Source organism: Silurus meridionalis, chromosome 2 (genome assembly GCF_014805685.1).
Source record: "Silurus meridionalis isolate SWU-2019-XX chromosome 2, ASM1480568v1, whole genome shotgun sequence".
Classification (NCBI taxonomy): domain Eukaryota; kingdom Metazoa; phylum Chordata; class Actinopteri; order Siluriformes; family Siluridae; genus Silurus; species Silurus meridionalis.
In genome coordinates, this window is record NC_060885.1 from 14,625,432 (window position 1) to 14,645,404 (window position 19,973).

General features: G+C 38.3%; 1 protein-coding gene across 1 annotated transcript; it reads left to right on the forward strand.

Annotated features, from left to right (window-relative positions):
• The first annotated feature begins 1,178 nt into the window (after positions 1-1,178).
• On the forward strand, positions 1,179-19,686 carry inpp5f (inositol polyphosphate-5-phosphatase F). Its single transcript, XM_046867730.1, has 20 exons — positions 1,179-1,652; positions 3,535-3,615; positions 5,403-5,539; positions 7,180-7,308; positions 7,528-7,695; positions 8,860-8,916; positions 9,006-9,207; positions 9,349-9,528; positions 9,735-9,802; positions 10,016-10,140; positions 10,503-10,580; positions 10,883-11,003; positions 11,159-11,287; positions 12,490-12,607; positions 12,705-12,903; positions 13,609-13,680; positions 13,770-13,843; positions 13,953-14,081; positions 14,259-14,346; positions 14,469-19,686. Exons 1-20 carry the CDS (start codon positions 1,556-1,558, stop codon positions 15,598-15,600), a joined length of 3,384 nt encoding a protein of 1,127 aa, XP_046723686.1. The 5' UTR covers positions 1,179-1,555; the 3' UTR covers positions 15,601-19,686.
• Positions 19,687-19,973: the final 287 nt, after the last annotated feature.

The window sequence follows — 19,973 nt, forward strand, 5'->3', positions numbered from 1 at the left end:
ATGTTTCGTATTAAACACGCATAGTTTCTCAGGTCCAATTTATGGACAGTGGCTTTGTATGACACTGTAAGAGAGAAACTCTTGTGTTTGCTACAGAAATTGGTCTAATCATTCTCATGTCTTCTTCATTTATTAAAAGAAAATCTCTTATACCAGAGGTCTGTTAAAATCTCAAATCTAATCAGTGAGACGATGTTCATTAGGTGTGCGCAACAGAATCGCAGACAGTAGTTCTAAGAACCTCACTGACATAATATTGATTCTGTAGTAACAACTTTAATGGTATTTTTATGGGGACACTGAGTATCCCAACAATTAACTGATTAAAATATGTTATTATTTACAAAGTGCCTTATCTTATCCATATATAAACGGTCTGGTATCAATTCATGGCCCCCGTGATTGAGAACCCCTGGTAATCTTCTCAGGTGCTCAGTAGCATACCATGCTGCGTTATCCAACTTATTAGCTTACAGAATAAAGGAAAAAGAGAGGTTAGATAAAGTAAAGAATGTCTTTAGCTGCTATAACATATGTATTAATATTGAGACAATGTTATAGATATATGTTATTTATAGATATATGTATATATGTTATTTTCTTGTCAAGCTTGGGTCAGAGCACAGGGTCAGCCATGATACAGCACCCTAGAACACAGAGGGTTAAGGGCCTTGTTTAAGGACCCAAGAGTGGCAGCTTGGTGATACTAGGGATTGAATCCCTGACCTTCTGATTAGCAGCCCAGAGGCTTAACCACTGAGCCTTCACCTCCATGAACCACACACACAAGAATTGAACCGAATTACAGCAGATTCATTGTCTTGAAAATGTTCACACAATGTTAAATGTACCTTTAAACTGGTTAAAGCGTGTATTATTTTACTGTTGATAGTATAAGAGGAACAGAACACACCATGAGGTGCTGTTAGCAGTAATTCAAAATTCCACAGCGTTGATTTTTTTTTTTTTTACCTAAAACTTGTTTAAACTGATTAAATATTTAATATTAAAACCATTACCATTTTAATAGTATATAGCTACGAAAACCTAAGTTTTACGTACACGTTGTGTTACGCAGTAATGGTAACGATGTCGTATTTTGAAACCAGGATATGGACTTTACCAGCATTCCGCTGTGGGGGGTTTTTATCCACCTGGCAACCCGGTACGCCTATCCACAGCTCTGCTGTTCATTCACGGGGGGAAACATCAGAGCCCAAGTCAGGCTCGAACACAGACATCTCGTGTTGGACTAGTGCTGTTAAAATGTCTGCGCTGTCATCAGAAGGAAATAGGTTGATAACTCGAATCAGAATTTAAACTGATAAAATAGTGGGGTGTATTAGTGTAGTAGGCGCTAAGAGATAGCTCTAAAGGTGTGCGCTGTCTCTAGACTGTACTGTCATTTATCAGGGCTGGAGCAGGTTAGCTAGTCGGCTAACTACATGAGCCGGATGCTTTAATGTGCGCTCTCCGGAGACTCGGAGCGGACGTGTTCATTGCTCCGTAGCTGCATGTCGACTTATTTTTTTTTCTCACTTGACTAGACGTGGACATGGAGCTGTTTCAGGCGAAAGACCATTACATTCTCCAGAGTGGAGACAACGCTCTGTGGTGCAGCAGGAAGGACGGCTCCATGGCCGTAAGAGCCGGTAAGTTCATACACTGCAGCTGTTTATAGTGGCCTTAAAGGTTCTTTTACTACATTTACCTGTGTAGTTCCTACACGACTGAAAGTTAGACAATAAGGAAAAATAAGAACAACTCCCATTCCGCTTGTACTACACATTTAAAACATTCATTTAATACACCAAACGAAGTGCTGAGTCGATATCTACGAGAAGCCTGATCAAAAACGAATAAGACGGAGAGCATCTATGTGCTTTTGCGTTTTAATTTTTTCTCCTACGCACATTCCGGTATATCCCGCCCCCTCTGCTGGGATTGGTTAATAATCCCAGACGCGCCCAACTATTGAACGATGTGCTTCGATTTTTTTTAAAGTATAAACAAATCAGCACACAGGAGGCCGGCTCTGCCCTACAAATAGAGGTGTTAAAAACAACGGGCATGCCCTACTTTTTTCAAGAACAGAAGCGCTGCATCAATTTACTCATCCCGAGCTATAGAAGTCGTCGGAAATCCGAAAGACTTGTTATAAAGACGGAAGTAATTAATTTAGATTTTTGTGCTAGAAGCATGTAGTGAATGTGGGACTGTAGGTAGCGAAGGCAGCCTGATAAAATCTTCGAGAAGTAACAGAGAACAGGACAGCTGGAGAGCTCATATAACATACCTTCCACAGCTGCATCATTTATGTTGAACCTGACATTATTTGGATACTGCAGATGTGTACCTAAGATCTGATGTCATAATCATAAAGACTGTCCTATGTTCATCCCAGAGCTTGTGTTCCCAGTATTCACATCCTGAACATCCTTTCAACACAACACTGTTTTGACTCTTCTACATCAATATACTGTCATTATTTATAATCTCACTATCTGATGTCACCTAGAAGAGGTTGGCTTCCGTTCTTATTCTGGTTTCTCTGCAGCTTCCCCCTCCACACACACACACACACACACACACACTTCAGGCTCGCTCACTCCTAAATTGGGCTGCACAAATAAAACTGAACTGCGTTGTTGTTTTCTAGTGACTTCAGAGATCAGTGTATCACAGAGACGTAGCATAGACCTGTGGTTTACAGAGCAGGCTTTGGTAGATGTGATCTCAGGTTTCAGTGTGGACTCATTTTTTTTGTACGAAGATTGTGATGTAACATATAACGATGATTCACTCATTTCACTCAACATTTTTATTGAGAGGTTCAGGATCTCTTTTGTCCTGATATTTAAATTGTACAAATGGCTTGAGTGATAAAAAGTGTGCAGGAAAACCGGAAAAATAATTAGCTTTTACAGATATTGAATGACTGGGAAGACATCAACATTAAATAGTTGGTGTGTTTGCACTGGTATGTCTGTCAGTTCAGTTAGTACGCCATTGAGTGGATGGAGTCCTAGTGTTAAAGGATGTAAATGAGTTGGCGAAGGGCGCTCTGGCCTTTAGCTTGTGTGTGCAACCAAGCCGAGCCGGTTAGGTTGCAGCGCTGTTTCATTATTCAATTGGAAAAGGGTTTCCGCTGTTTTGCATGGATCGCCGACACCAGCTCGTTTGGAAGAATATTTGATTTTTATATGTATACACAACCTATATTTTTACGATTACAATCTGTGGATTGTAGTAACCGATGTCTTTTATTACGCTCGATACAAACGTATTTAATTGTAAATTGTGCACAGAAAGAATTTGAGAAGTCATTTTGCTCAGCAGATTGTACCAAACTCACTGATGCTAATTTCAGTTGCTCGGCTTCAAAAACTATAAATATCACAAGTCACAAAAATGCTATATTTATATAATGTGGTCAAGTGTGTATATAGTTCACGTATTTCATATGTGCACATGTAAAGATGTTGCTAATTTTTATGTTGAATTCCATGTTGGTTATTTTGTTCTGTGTTTTAGCAACCGACCTGCTACTAGCTTGGAATCCAATCTGTTTGGGACTGGTGGAGGGCGTTATTGGAAAGATTCAACTTCACGCTGGTAAGATGCACAGTGACACGGGTTTTTCTCAGGAACTGAAATAGGACATTAAATAGGTTCAATTCGGTCTCTGATATCATCCTGATAGAGAACTGCACAGTTCCTGGATAAGTTCCTGTTTTGCATTCCTGTGCTGCAAAGACAGTGACATTATGTAAAATAACAGACATTATGCAAACTCCACAGCGGTTGTGCCATTTCACAAAAGTAGAGCAAAATAGTGGATGTCGAGAAAGTGGAGTTTGATGGTCTATTGTCACTGATTCTTTGGTTTGTTGCACAAATATGATGTTAACTGTTTAAGTAGTCTACTGCAATTACTTTCTATGATTGATATTCAAGGGAACTATGTATGTATGTATTTAGCATATTTGGCGCTCATATTTTGTGTGAAGTACGGGATGAATAAATGTTACGATTTGTCATTGTGCTTGAACGTCTCTGAAAACCAGTAAGCTTTAACGTAGGTATAAAAGAGGGTTTTTCTAGGTGGTTTAGGAGCTATTCTCTGACCACTGAATTTTCATGCTTGGCAGGCTTTTGAAAGTGAAAGGGAGAAGGTTTCACTAATGTGGCTTTCATTTCTCAATTGAGCGCTTGGTCTATGAATGTCTGTCAGTTCATTGCTTCTCAACAATATATAATATCTAATAAGAGGCAAAAGCCAATAATTGTGTACAGAAATAGAAAATATGCAATCAGTAACCAGTTTTGCCCGACTATACACACACACACACACACACACACCACCTGGGCTCATTCACACCTTTCCGAAATACGAAGTACGTATTTGACCTTCCTCTGCATGACTCAGATCACCACTCACAAATCAACACTTCTAACTTCTGCATTCTGAGGCACACTCTACTCTCTATTTCACTAGAAATACATATCAAACTTTCAAGTGTAATGTATACTGGGAAGGTTGTGTCTATCCTGGTAACACTGGTTACTGGTTGCTTATTTTTTTTTTCTGTACACAGTTATTGTTTATTTATACCACATCCCTCTTGTATTCTGGAATCTGGTTCATCAGAAGTTGAATTTTATTAATCTTGTTCTCGTTCAGGAATCTGTAATAGCATTGAGTACATGGGGACTTATATGGCAGACACTTCACATACATCAGTTATAAATCAATCACTGAAATTATGAAAATGGAAGATGTTTGTTTTCTATTCATGAAAGATTCAGTGCTTTAAGGTAAAGCTGGTCATTTAAGTTATATGGCACAGGACTGTCTTGTTATCAGGACAAACGACTTTGAGTATTCTCAGTAAAATGAAAAGTTTAAATTTTTGCATTATTCAAGAGACAAAAAAAAGAGGCCGAAGAGGGAATGTTAATAGTTGCTGTAAGTGTTCGTTTCACAATATGAAATGTGACTATAAATGATTAATATGTAGGATGCCCCCATTTAAATATAAAGAATTGTAATATTGTAAAATGTATTTGCTGCAGTGTAAGACAAATAAAATCCTTGGGTCTACGCTGTTATAGGAAAACGATAAGCTTCAGGCTGGTAACAGGCCTCGGAATTGCACCGGTCCGCTGATCATTTTCCTATATAAGCACACACTGTCATGTTTTATTCCTTACTTGTCTCCCAAAGTCTTGACTAATCCACATCTTGCTCAAGTGGTTTCACTGAGAGCATTTCTCACACGGGTGACTCATCAGCGCTGGCCAGCTAGTTTTGCGCTGTAACTGGGAAAAGATGCCGTCACAGGGTGTGGAATGCAAGGAACTTTTTAAACATGACGCACACCTTTCCTTTTTTGCTGCAGACTTTCCTCTGGGCCTGATCCTGATCCGCCAAAAAGCGCTTGTAGGCTTACTGCCAGGAGAGCACAAGGTGTACAAGATCACAAAAATAACCGTTATCCCACTGTCTGACGATGAACCACAGGATCTGGAGTTGGAGGTGAGGAGAAGTTTCAAAATCATTTGCAGAAAGAAATAGAGCTTTTACAGCACACAACATTTTCTTTGATTGCTTCATTATTTTATGATAGGCTATAGCTTGTATTGAGCTGTTATTAGCTTCCCTTTCTCTAAACATGTTAGAAGAATTCAGCTTCAGGAGTTCTTAAGTTTAGTAGGCTCCTCTTGCATCCACTATTTATAGAGCGCCCTTTATCTCTATTATACACAGATTAGAAGACTTTCGACTGGAGACTCCTAAGTGAAATAGCTTTCAGTCGATATCAGCTAGGTTATTTAGAGGATGTGAGGTGGTGTGTGTGTGTGTGTGTGTCTCAGGTCATCCAGAGGAAGCAAGATGTTTCTAAGGTGTTAGTCTCTTAGTTGAGCTTCTCGTATTGAAAAGAAAAAAAAGATGGTTTGCTCATGTAAGTACAGCTGTCTGAGATGTGCAATTGGTAATCATTCTTCTTGTGTGCTGTCAGCAATTTGTCTTCAACCACATACCACAGCATGATTATTCTGATGTGTGGCAAGGTTAGTCATCCCCCCGGGTAGCCACTTTTGTGTTTTTTTCTGTATGTATGTGAGACTCTGTAGTTAATCTATAGTCCAAACAGCTCTGGAACAGATCTCTCCTGCTTATAATCATTGCACATGGATTTTCTAAGTAGGGTTGTAGTATTTCTGTGCACCCAATAGTATCGTAGAGAGAAATATATTTGTCTGGTGGTTTGTGAAAACTTGTCGGATGTCACTGACTGAATTCTGGAGAAAACATTGTGTTTTAATCTACCTCAAGCATCAAGCATCAAGCATAAATCAAAACATAAAACATTTGACAAATGATGTGCACATGTTTGTTTAGGTTTTTTTAATTTGACTAACCAAACCCTAACCATTCTGAATATGTCGAGTAAATTACTGGCTTATGAAACCCATCGGAGAAATAGGCAACCTACCTAAAGATTTGGTAGTTGGATGATTTACATTCCCAGTTTATGTCTTCTGATCATGATATTTCTGTGCTTTCATCAAAACAAAGCACTAGCAAACACAGTAAGTGAAACCGAGCTGACTGATTTATTTATTGGCATTAGTGATTTTTATCTCAGGTGACCAAACAGGGACATGAGGATATGGCTAATGCTGGCAGCAATGGTGTTTTTTCCTCCCATAAAGACTAAACTTTCTTTCGGCTTCTCCCGTTAGGGGTCGCCACAGCGGATCATCCGCATGTTTGATTTGGCACGTGTTTTTACGCTGGATGCCCTTCCTAACGCAACCCTCCCCATTTATCCGGGCTTGGGACCGGCACTAAGAGTGGCTGGGGTTGGTTCCCTGACCGGGGATCGAACCCGGGTCGCAGCGGTGAGAGCGCCGCATCCTAACCACTAGACCACCAGGGGACCCCCCACCCATTTTATATATTTTAGCTGGGAATGTTTTAGTTTAACTGGATTGAAATCTTTCAATACGTTTGTTTTCCTTTTCACTGTCTTTTGTAGACATTTGAACAGGTTTTCTTAGTCTGCCATACATTTTATTAAGATGATATTAATGTGGTTTGATTTGCTCTGCTTCTTGTGAGTGAGATTAATGATTCACAACATGGTTTTTGCTTTCTCTTCTCTTTTCCAGCTTTGTAAGAAGCACCACTTTGGGATTAACAAACCAGAGAAAATTACCCAGTCTCCAGATGAGTCTAAATTCCTGCTAAAGACTCTCAATCAAATTAAGTCTAATGTTGCAGTTCCCATTAAGAAAAAGGTTAATTGCTCATTTTGAAGCTTTCCTTCATTCCTATACACAATTCATTTGAAGGAGTATTGTTTTAAATTCTGTATGCCTCGGGCTTGTACATTTTCAAAGGTGTCCAAGTGATCAAATAGACATTATTACATTTTAGTTTGAATTAATCACTCCACCGGCCTATGTTTAATGCATGTGTCTTAAACGTAATCCTGTTTGTTTGTTCATGGTTTTTAGGTCAAAGAGAATAAAGAAAAGGAGCGCTTGGAGAGGAGACTGCTTGATGAGCTTAATAAGATATTCATGGACTCTGATTCCTTTTACTACAGCCCCACTTATGACCTTACAAATACTGTACAGAGACAGGGAACCTTAGAGAAGTCTGATCTGCCCCTATGGAAACGGGTGAGGGGCCTCTCTGTTGCAGACATTGTCAGGATGTTCCACATTACACACCATCCACTGATAAATTACACTGCAGCGGTGCCAGATTTTCCACAGTCAAAGTGGTGTATGGAGAAGTTAGACAAGGCTTTCCATGTTTTGTTGTTGTATTTCCTTTTTCCTGTTCGGCAGAGTATGCAGTGTTTGACTAAATGAAGAAATCTGACACACCCAGACTGAACACTTTATTGTATATAAAAAAAGACCAGCATTTTTTTCTTTTTATTTGTTCTTGTTAAAAAGGTAATGTACATTTATCAGCCATAACATTTTAATCACCTCCCCAATATTGTGTAGGTCTCACTTGTGCCAGTAAAAGGTATACTGTGGTATATGGCAGCAAATTGTAAGCAGGAAATACTTTAAGTCCTTTTATTGGAGAGATGGGGCCCCATGCTTCCCCCTTGTTTTTTAGGCACATTCCGAAGATGCTTGACCGGATCAAGAATTTGAAGGCCACACCTTAACATTTTTATTATGGTATTCGAAACGTTCCTGGACAATTTTTTGCATTGTGGCAAAGTTGAATTATTCTGAAAAGGCAAATGGCCATGTTGAAAAGGCAATGGCCATGTTGTCACCGTTGTCATGAAGGGAGGTACTTAGCCTACAACAGTGCTTAAGTAGGTGGTATGTGTCAAGGCATGCCCTCTTCATACTGTGCATCCTAGTGCCATCTCTTTTCCATGTGAGTAAAGCGTATGCTCCGACAGTCGTCCAGTCATCATAATTTGGCCCTCGTCAAAGTCGCTCATATCCTTATGCTTGCCCGTTTTCTCTGCTTCCAACACATACTTTGAGAACACATCACTTGCTACTTAATATTTTCCATCGTATAACAGGTGCCATTTGATCTAGATAGTAAATGTTATGGCTGATTATTGTATATTATGATGTGTTTGTAGGTTTAATAAAACGTATTCAATTAAAGGAATTATGAGAAAGAAACTGAGCTACTTTCCTGCAATGCAGTGTATCTGGCTGCTCAGTCCTGCTTCTCTTTATAAGGCAAATCAAGAAACTGGGGGAATTAGTTTAGGGCATTAAGAAGGGTCAATAAAAAGTTTTTTGGAGTTGCAGCACAATTTTGAAAAATTGCTAATGCCTTAATTTTTATTTCTGCAGGTCGATGACAGATTCTTTTGGAATAAACACATGATACAGGACCTAATAAACCTACAGGTGCAAAAATTTAAATGCCTATATTTTAAAATACACCATTGTAACCCAACAAAATCTAATAGCCAAATGTTAAATGCATCATATTGCAGGTTCCTGAGGTGGACTTTTGGGTGATGCCCATAATCCAAGGCTTTGTGCAGGTGGAGGAGCTGGTCGTGAACTACAACGAGAGCTCAGACGAAGAAAAAAGCAGCCCAGAGACACCTCTACAAGAACAGCACACCTGCGTGGACGACATTCACCCGCGCTTCATGGTGGCTCTCATATCCAGACGCAGCCGTCACCGTGCTGGTAAAACACATATTTAAAGATTTAAAGTGTGACATTTAAATATGCCTTGAAGCTTATGGATCAGGTCTGGTGCTCTTGACACGGTGTCAATCTGTATGAACTGTAAGGTGATCGTGTGTAACCTGAGCTTTCTTTTCAAAGGCATGCGCTACAAACGAAGAGGAGTGGACACTGATGGACGTGTGGCCAATTACGTAGAGACAGAGCAGCTTATCCACGTGCATAATCATACGCTGTCATTTGTGCAGACACGAGGCTCTGTCCCAGTGTTTTGGAGCCAAGCCGGTTACCGTTACAATCCCAGACCACGTCTAGAGAAAGGTATGGTATGGAGGTTCTGTCATGAGGCCCCCAATAAATAAATAGCAATAAATAAAATAAAGTATAAGTAAATAAATTGTGGAAACTCTTAATGTAGGTGAAAAGTTATTGTTTTGGTTACATAATCATTGACTAAAGATTTATTCCTGTTACACTAACACCTCATCTGAGAAACATTTCATGTCATGTTTTTGTTTGTTTTTTAGGAGAGAAAGAAACCACTTCCTATTTTGCTTTCCACTTTGAGGAGCAACTTAAAATTTATAAAAAACAGGTGAGGTCTGCTGAGTCAGTGTTAGAAAAAGGAGAAAGGATGCTTGAGGGGTTAAGCACCTCTGTACCTCTGTGAGGAAGACATTAGCAGTATTAAAGTCAAAACTGCAAATCAAAGATACTGACTGAATTCTCTATCACTGTGAAATCACTGTAAACTTGCAAAAAAATGTTTGTTGTGATGCATTTTGTTTACTCTTATTTATTTCACTAGGTCATAATCAATCTGGTGGACCAAAATGGGCGTGAGAAGTTGATTGGCGATGCATACCTTAAGCAGGTGTTGCTCTTCAACAACCCCAACCTAACATACGTTTCATTTGACTTCCATGAGCACTGGTGAGAATGCACATATCTGCCTGTGAACATAAAACAGCGACTTTGGCAAAAATCCTTTTGGCTCTCGATTAATTGAATGTTTTTATTAAAGACCATGAAGCTTCTGTAGCAGTGCTGGAATTATTGCCATATCATTGCCATTGTATTTGAAATAAATGATTAATTTCCTTTTTTCTTTCAAAACCAGGTACACATGCAGAGCGTTGGAATAACGTTTTTAATGACATGCAATTCATTTCTTATGCAAATGTACATTTTAGCAGTATGGACTAGGTTAACATGGTCTTTTTGGAAATCTGTGTTTAGTGTTTAATAATATGGGTATAGTAACGTGTAGCCTCTTTTTTTTTTTTTCTTCCCAGTCGAGGGATGAAGTTTGAGAATGTTCAGACACTCACAGATGCCATTTCTGATATCATCACAGACATGCGATGGGGATGGTCAGTATTTGAACATTTTTAAGGTGCCTATGAAAACAAAATTGGTTTGTCTTATTGATTTGTCATATTCATGGCATTTATATCCAATGAAATACTCTCATTAACTTAAAATCTGACATTTGTTTTGGTTTCTCTTTGAGCCTAAAGCTGGAGGAGTTGTCGGGGTGTGGCGTATCTTGAATGCTATTTGTTGTGATTCAAATATTATTTACAAAACCAAATCAACATATGGAATCAAGTGTGAATAAATCAATCTATTTGTCTCTCAATGAACAAGAGTGCTGTTTGTGTATTTTCTGAAGGGTGGACCAAGCAGGAGTCATCTGTACACAGGAAGGCATTTTCCGAGTTAACTGCATGGACTGCCTGGACAGGACTAATGTAGTTCAAGCGGCCATTGCACGTGTGGTCATGGAAAAGCAGGTACACGAACCTATTATTGTGTTGTGGGTGTGTAAACCCAATTCAGTACAACATTGACTAGTATACTTATCTTTCAGTGTAGTATCAGTGATTGCTCTTGAACTATGCTGCTCTTTACATGTTTGTAAGTTACGAGTATTTTGTTTCTGTTCTAGTTGAAGAAACTGGGGGTGATGCCCCCGGAACAGCCGCTGCCCCACAAATGTTACAGGATCTACCAGGTGATGTGGGCCAACAATGGAGACACTATCAGCCGCCAGTATGCTGGCACCGCTGCTTTAAAGGTAACTCACAGGGATGACTGAATGTGAGTCATCAAGTTTGTTTACTGTCTCTGTTTGCAATATGTGCAAAAAAAAAAAAATAAATAAATAATAAAAAATAAAAATAAAAATATATATATATATATATATATATATAATTTTTTTATTTATGTATATATAAACAGGTAAAAATAAACAAGTGAGATGGAAAAATCTTTGTTTTTCATTTAGTTGTGTAATAATTCTGCACACTAATAGTTGCCTAATAATGGTGTACATGTAGATATTCTCTTAAGAAAGCCAAAACCTCACTTTTACTACTTAAATGTTCAGGTTTGAGGGTTTGTTAACATTTTGGATTGACCAAGAGAACTGTAGATGTACAATAAGAAAATTTATCACCAAAAATACAACTTGCCTAATAATTGTGCACACAGTCTGTGTGTGTGTGTGTGTGTGTGTGTGTGTGTGTGTGTGTGTGTGTGTGTGTGTGTGTATATATATATATATATATATATATATATATATATATATATATATATATATATATATATATATATATATATATATAATAAAAATAGAATCTACAACTAGAAGTAGATTAAAAGTTAACACTTTTTATTTAGTCAGTGAATTTTCTCAAACTACTGACTCAAACACCCATTTCTTTTGTCCATATACTCTGTAAGCGTGCCATGATTAGGTTGTTTAAAATAAACAGGATGGAATTGTTATAATATTTGAATATTTTCTGCTAAAATGGAGAATTGTACAAAAGCCAACTTGTCTTATTTGTTGGTCTTCTGAAACCAAACCCCTGGCAATTTTGCAACCATTTGTGTATTTGCACTTTTGAGGGTTCCCTGGTGGTCTAGTGGTTAGGATGCGGCGCTCTCGCCGCTGCGGCTCGGGTTCGATCCCCAGTCAGGGAACCAACCCCAGCCACCCTTAGTGCCGGTCCCAAGCCTGGATAAATGGGGAGGGTTGTGTTAGGAAGGGCATCCAGCGTAAAAACCCGTGCCAAATCAAACATGCGGACGGTCCGCTGTGGCGACCCCTAATGGGAAAAGCCAAAAGAACGTTTTTTTTTTTTTGTTTTTTGCTTATTTGCACGTTTGACAGTTGATAGCATTGAGGCTTACTTTATTAATGTGCTATTTTTCATGACCAGCTATTGGCAGCATATCTACAGAAAGTGTTTGTGTTTAAATACTATTGTGCAGGGCGACTTCACACGCACAGGAGAAAGGAAACTGGCCGGAGTGATGAAAGACGGCGTAAACTCAGCTAATCGCTACTATTTGAATCGATTCCGTGACGCATACAGACAAGCCGTCATCGGTGAGGAAAGAAACATGCATAATATCAGTGGCTGATTTAATTGAATTTGCATATCAGGCCCTGACTCGGACATCTCCGCATAATCGTTCCTCTGCAGACCTCATGATGGGACTCCCTGTTACTGAGGACCTGTATTCTATCTTCAGCAAAGAGAAAGAGCATGAGGAAAAGGAGAAAGAGAGTCAGAGAGGAGCACAGGAACAGGTTAGCCTCCTCCTCCAGACCTACATGCAGCTACTGCTGCCAGATGATGAGAAGTTCCATGGAGGCTGGGCCCTCATTGACTGTGACCCTAGGTAAATCAAGCACTCTTATTTATAATATTTAGCCATGCTTATACATTTTTTCCCACTTACAGCCATGCAATGTCTTTGAAAAACAGGCTGGACAACAAAACAGGCTGGACAACCGCATTATAAGAAAGCCAGGGTGTGTTTTAACCATGGTATTAGTGTATCAGTGTTAAACTTTATAATTGGTGGTCATCCAGAGTAATGTTCAAAAAATAGGGTTATATCACTTTTAAGGACAGAATAAATCCAAAAGAAATTCAAATGTCTACAGAATAAAAGTGAATGTACTTTTGTGTACTCTTTTTCAGTCTATTGGCATTGGCAAAAAGGTAATCGTACTCATGACTTTCTGGTATTTTAACAGCTGCCTTGGGTGACGGAGTTATTCTTCCTAAATTCTTACTACTTTGGTCCCAGTGATGATATTAATATGCCTTTGTGAGCCTAACAAATGTTGATCTGACTGGTTGGCACTTCTTGTGATTTTCCCATATTATGACATGAGATTACTCGAGTGAATATACACATTAGTTTTAAATATATCTCTGGTCAAAATGTGGTCCTATAAATGGGTTCCTTTTGATTACATGGTGAGTTATGAAACATATGGTACTGAATGGTTTTCATTTTCATCAATAATTTTGTAGATCTTCAGTTTTACCGAATAGAAATCTTGACAATTTTCACTTGTCACTGTTTTCACTATAGTCTTATTGATGCAACACACAAAGACGTGGACGTTCTGTTACTGCTGTCCAACTGCGCATATTACGTTGCTTAGTAAGTGCTTACATTTATAGTAATAAATAGTTGGTCACAGTTTTAGCATTTGGCCAAAAAGTCTAATTTCTCTTCTATTATTTATTCAGCTATGATGAGGAGGCAGATAAAGTTAACCAGTACCAGCGCCTTGGTTTAGAAGGCTTGGAAAAGATTGAAATTGGTAGGTACTTACAGAAGTAAAGATATTCTTTTCATATTCATATCGGCCACTCTGACCTGCATATTTGTTAACAATTTGATTATTATCCGATGTTATGATATGTCTTTAGGCCCAGAGCCAACTCTCTTTGGCAAACCCAAATACACCTGCATGCGACTGCATTATAAACATGGGGAAGTTAGTGGCTATTTCCACACCCTGAGAGCTGTTACACGAAACCCAGAAGATGACGGAAAAGGTACAAGTCCACGAAACAACGTTTTTTTTCTGTTGTTTTATTTAGTAATTATATTGCTATTTCAATATTGGCACTAATGACGCTGATTATAAATGTGTAACTGTGCTATGAATGTGTTTTTTTTCCTCAATAATTGTTTAGTTTTCAGATGTAGTTTATAATTGGTTTGCATTTCAGACACCTTGCAGTGTATAGCAGAGATGCTTCGCATAACTAAGCAAGCAATGGGACTTGACCTGCTAGTCATCGAGAAAAAATTGGAAAGGTGAAAATACCTTTTGTTTTTTTCTATAATTCTGTGGTAACTCCAGGTCTGACAAGTGTTTTTGAAGGTAGATTTTAAGATAGAAATTTCATTGTTTAATTTTTTGTACTTTTTTTTTCAAGGAAGCACAGCAAACCTCATGAAGACATCCAGGGTATACAGGGAAAAGCAGCTGAGCCAATGCTTGGGTCAGGCTTAGCTCAAGGCAAAAGTTTCTTCTTGAACAAATTCTCATCCTTAAATCAGAAAGTAAAGCAGACGAAAACTAACGTGAACATTGGAAACTTCAAGCCTCTTGGCAGACTCGAAATGAAGGTGAATTTTCTAAAGCCCAACATGAAGGTGAACCTTTGGAAATCAGACAGCAGTTTGGAGACTTCTGATGGCAATCCAGTCCCTGGAGCTATAAAGGACCTTTGTAATGATCGTTCAGATCTTGAGATCTCTGACGACTCTGATTCTTATCACTCAGATGGAAGGTCATGCTCAGGTTCCCTGGAGAACGTCGACTATGTGCTCCCCAGTTGTGGGATTGTAGCATCTGCCCCTCGACTAGCCAGTCGGTCTCAGTCTATTGGAAGTGTTGAACTCCCTTTGCCCTCTGTTATTCGTGTAACAAGTTGTGAGAACATAGTAGTGGAGAGCTTGTCAGTTGATCCAAATTCTCAGTCCCCTGGCGCAGCCTCAGAAGCAGAAGAGGCCATCTTAATTGATTTTGGGACACCGATTGATGCTTACTGTCACCAATTCATCCAGGATGCCCAGACCAAACCAGTAGAAGTGTTTGAAGAACGCCCAGTCCTGCCACCAAACCCACAAGCACCTGAGGGTCTCAAGGCTCCTCCAGCTTCAGGCTCAAAGCCAGAAATCTCAGACACCCAGCAGCAGCAACTCCCTCGTCCATCTCAACTCAATGTGGAGTCTTCAGTCTCAGGAGGAAAACTCCTCAACGTCCAGCCCCCAGGTTCTGCCGCATCATGTAGCTCCCAAAAGAGCCTTGGCTCTGTCTTGGAAGGAAGCCTGGGACCTTCTCCAGCAGACAGTAATGGAAGTCGTGTGGTGTCCCCTTTTGCTAAGATTAAGAGCTCTGTGGTGCAAGTGGCCAGCATGACGCAGGCCGGATTCACTCAAGGTATAAATTTTGCTGTGGCGAAAGTTCAAAAAAGTCCAGAGCCCGATGCTGTCAACGAAACGCAGCAGAACGAATTGCGAGCAATGTTTACACAGTGCCAGACTAGAATCATTCAGATATAATGTTTGTTTGGCCTCATGCAGATGCATTTTTAGTGTAGAATGTGACTTTTAGCACAGTAGCAGTAGCATACGTTTGCACAAAAAAAAAAAGTGTACACTCAATTCCTCCATATTTCTGCTCCAGTTGACGTAACTGATGTTTACAACCAGTATTGTGTAGTGTGTATATATAGTACACCTAAGCTTAATCTGACTGTGCCCTTTATTCCAAGTGAAATCCTTAACATCTATACGTTGCTGGTTTTGCATGTTAAGAATTCTTAAGTAGATTGGGGCAAGCAAGTTTTATTGCATGTTGAGAGTCAAGATCTAGTTTAGTCACGTGTGACACCTGCTGTGCAGTTCTCTTCTTTGCATCTATTGAGTGTTGTAGAAATAGCCGAAACATGTAATTTAAAACGAAAAAATTTCAAGCTCTAATATGTATTTGATGGGCAGCTCAGTGTTCGTTAGTAGAGAAGAAGGAAAGTAAACAAAGCTCTATATAGTTAAAGAGACATGTTGCGTTACATGTCGATAGAAATGTACCAACGTAGGACCGGAATTCTACTTCTATCGTAAAATGTGCTGAGTCATCAGAAGTAGGGCCTCCCACTTAATATATTTAGACAGAACACATATATTTACCTAAAACGTACGGATTGGACAGTTGCCACTTCGGCTGTTTTTTTTTCTTTTTACTTGAAAGAGTGCGTGTAAAGGTACAATAAGTAGAAGACGCATCAAAACTTGACTACTAAATTATTGGAAATAAATATTAAAATGAAGTGCAGACTCAGGTGGAACACCGCCTTTCTACTCTCTTTGATTTGGATTTTACATACATATAATGCTGATTTTATTCCTTGTGCTGCTAAAAAAAAAAAAAAAAGAGCTACAACTTGGTAACAAGACTCCTAAACGAATTACTTATTGTACCTTTAATCTTGTCTAGAATACTATATATGTAAAAAAAACAACAAAAAAACGAAATATTGTTTTATTTTTTAGATTATGCAAGTAACCTGCTTAGGAAAATGGTAAAGTGGTCAGTGTCTTAAATTATACTTGTGTAAAATGTTTCGTTCTTTTCGAAGGGTTTATTTGCAAAGTGAACCTGCATCAAGTAGTCGCTTGAATTATTCTATTTTGATATTCAAACGTAAATATTAACTTCACAGTTGTCTGTGTATAAGGATCATCAAGTAATGTGTATATATGATTCCATACAATGCTTTGACTGCTTTACGCTATTATTTGATGCAGATCAGATGTAAAGGAACCCAGGCCAAATGTAAAAACACTGTAAAATGCTTTTTGCACTCTTATATATCAATCTTACATTATTAGGTGCAGGTATTTCTTGACTTAATGACTTAATATTTAATGTTTTTTCTTTTTTTTTCCATTCAGGTTCTTTCACTGCATTTAGAATTTAATCGTTTCTGGTTTTGTCACATCAATAACATGTTTATTGATCTGTTCATGCTCAGGCTTGAGGTATGACCATTAGCATGCTTTGTTCAGTTTTAAAGCAGGTGATCAGTACTGTACTTCAACTTCAACACAATTTATACTGTATTTTCTGGGAAGTTTTAATTAGGCAGTTATTGATACAAAGAAATTATGTATATTTAAAGGGATGCTCCAGCAACAAAATAAATCCTCAATATATTTATTATAAACACACTGCCTCTGTTAGTGGTGATTCAGTCATTAGAGTAGTATCAGAATCAGGGCCACCACCTCCTACTAATGGCTCTTACTTGCTTGATAAAAGAGCTGAGGAACAAGTAAACATAAAGGCTTCCCACATAAATCTGAGCTAGACAACTAAAATACGCACTGTGCATTTGTAGAAAGGTGCATTCGATTTTACACAGTCTACGAGTTTTACATTTTTATTATTGGTGGAAATCACAATCTATATGATTATTTATTGTTTAAATACTCAGCTATTAGCATATTTGACAGCTTTCTTTATTTAAATTCAAACCTCAGTAACTCAAAAACCACCTGGTTTATAAATGTCAACATTTTTTTAATGCATTTAAATAATTTATTTGAAGTGTTGGATTATGTGTATGAAATAAATCTTGAAGGGAGTATTGAAATATTATTAGAATTTCTTTTCATTGCCTGTCAGTGCAAAATTTTTGATCCCCTCAATTAATGAATAATACAGTATATTAGAATCAGTGTGCTAAATGGTGACTTCCCTCTAGATAACTACATGCATGATGTTAGTGATCTAGTTTGACTTTGAGGGTTCCCATCAAATCCTTTGTAGTGGATACTGTAGTAGGTTTCATGTTTCCTTACTTTGTACTATAACCGAAATGATTGCACTGTACTGCTAAAGCTAGTACTAGACGTTCTTTTGGATTGTGTGCATACAGTGTGGATTCTTAAAGATGGTTTAATTTGTAGAAACAATATGAACAGGCCTGCCTGACACACTAAGTACATAATTATGAATTCTGCTAAAAGCCTGAAAAAAGCCTGTGCTAGAATAACATGAAATATTTCCAGTAACAATATGTCTCAGTGCTTCTATAAACGCTGTGTATATTGAAAGGCTAGGCTTTCTATGAAGGTACTTTTGTTTTTGGTGCCTTAAAGGCTCACCTTGACTCATGACGACAGCTGATAATTGCAGCACGCTTGAGGGTGTGTAAGACGCGGGAGTGAATGGATTATAATTGCTGTTTTTCAAAACCTGTATCTTAAGATAAACAGTAAAGTATGGAGTAAAGCAGGAAGTTACATGCTATTGATTCTCCATTTAAAGACATTTTCCATTATATACTATATTTCTATTATGTGTAACATGAACTGCGCTTGTACGTAACCTCTATAATCTGTCAGGAATAGACCAGTTGGTTTTCATTCCAGGGGTCTATTGGCCAAAGATTGGCATTATATCAGCACATCATCCGTCACCTTGCAGGAAATGAGTCCACAAAATGGTCCCATGTCACCGTTTTGGACTGAGCTCAATGGGTGATACGAGTGGCCTTGTAACCAGAGCCTTGGCTGCTCTTAAGCGCTCCTAAGTCTGACTGAGTTTTGGGTCAAAGTAAGCCCAATCTTGTTGTGGTGTTCTGTTTTGTTTGTTTTTTGTATCCTTTATGGTGCTTTTTCTGCCCACTCCCCTCTCATCAGGGGTGACCCTATATGGAGCAGTAACTCCCAGTGACTTTGCCCTGAGGGTCACCAAATTCCACAAGCTCCTTAACCAAAAGAAGAGCAAGGTTAAATAACTTGTGTTTTGTGTAATGAAACAAATGGTCATCTCAAGCCTGAGGAAAAATTGACAAGTGTTTTATAGACCATGTTTTTTGAACTATGTTTTGTTTTATGTTTAATGGTCGTATGTTCTCCCTCAGCGCACACTTTTTATTTACTGTAATTTGAGATGCATGCTAGGTATCGACATCAAGACATGCAACTGACATTTTCAACAATACATGTAGCGTCATTGTGATACCTGCTGACTGTCTGAATATTAATATGCTGGTGATAATACAGGTTTCATTTGATGCATGTTGGGAAATGGGTTTTGCTTAAAGGTTGGTATTCGCTGGACTGGAATTTAATCTAATGCTATTGGGATTATTTGGAATATCAGTACAAGGTGGTGGTACATAAATGTAAACTAGTTCTCAGAGCAGTTCTGTATAAGTAAACATTCCTGTTACATTTATTTAGTATTTTCTATGCATAACAAGGTGCACTTTTCCTTGTTTAAAGAATTTCCTGAAAGGACCATCATTTCACACCAAGTGATTTGGAGACCATGTATAATTTGCCATTACCACTTTGTCATATAACTGACATATAAGTGAATGACCTGTTTCTTCTTTGTTTTTATTTCTGAAAATGACTTTTTGAATTATGTTTGTGTGTTTGACTTTTTCCACATAAGTGTGAAGATATTATCATTCTCTACCCTGAACTTTATTGCCTTGTATAATGGTCCATTAATTCCTAATGCTTATTCACTGTTAACCCCCTGTATTTGATATCAATTGTGTAAAACTGCTGTATTTTAAAATATTATTTGTCTTATTTGGGAGGCTTTTTAAGTAAATCATTCAAAGCAAACTGGCTTTCTCTTGATGTCTACTAAAAAAAACCAAAACTTCATTTAAACATTTTCTGTTCTCCTTTTGGAATACAGAAGGGCTTAGTAGGGGACAAGATTACTATTTTTCTTGCTTAAACTTTCCAGACTTAAGGTTTAAGAAAAACATTGTATTTAGTCTTTGTGTAGTGTAGCGTGATGTTTCATGTGACATGAAATCCCCCACACTGCCCCAGGGCACAAGAGTCATACAGACCTCATGCGTGTATGAACGCCTCACCCACACACTCCTACAGTGACGGTAATG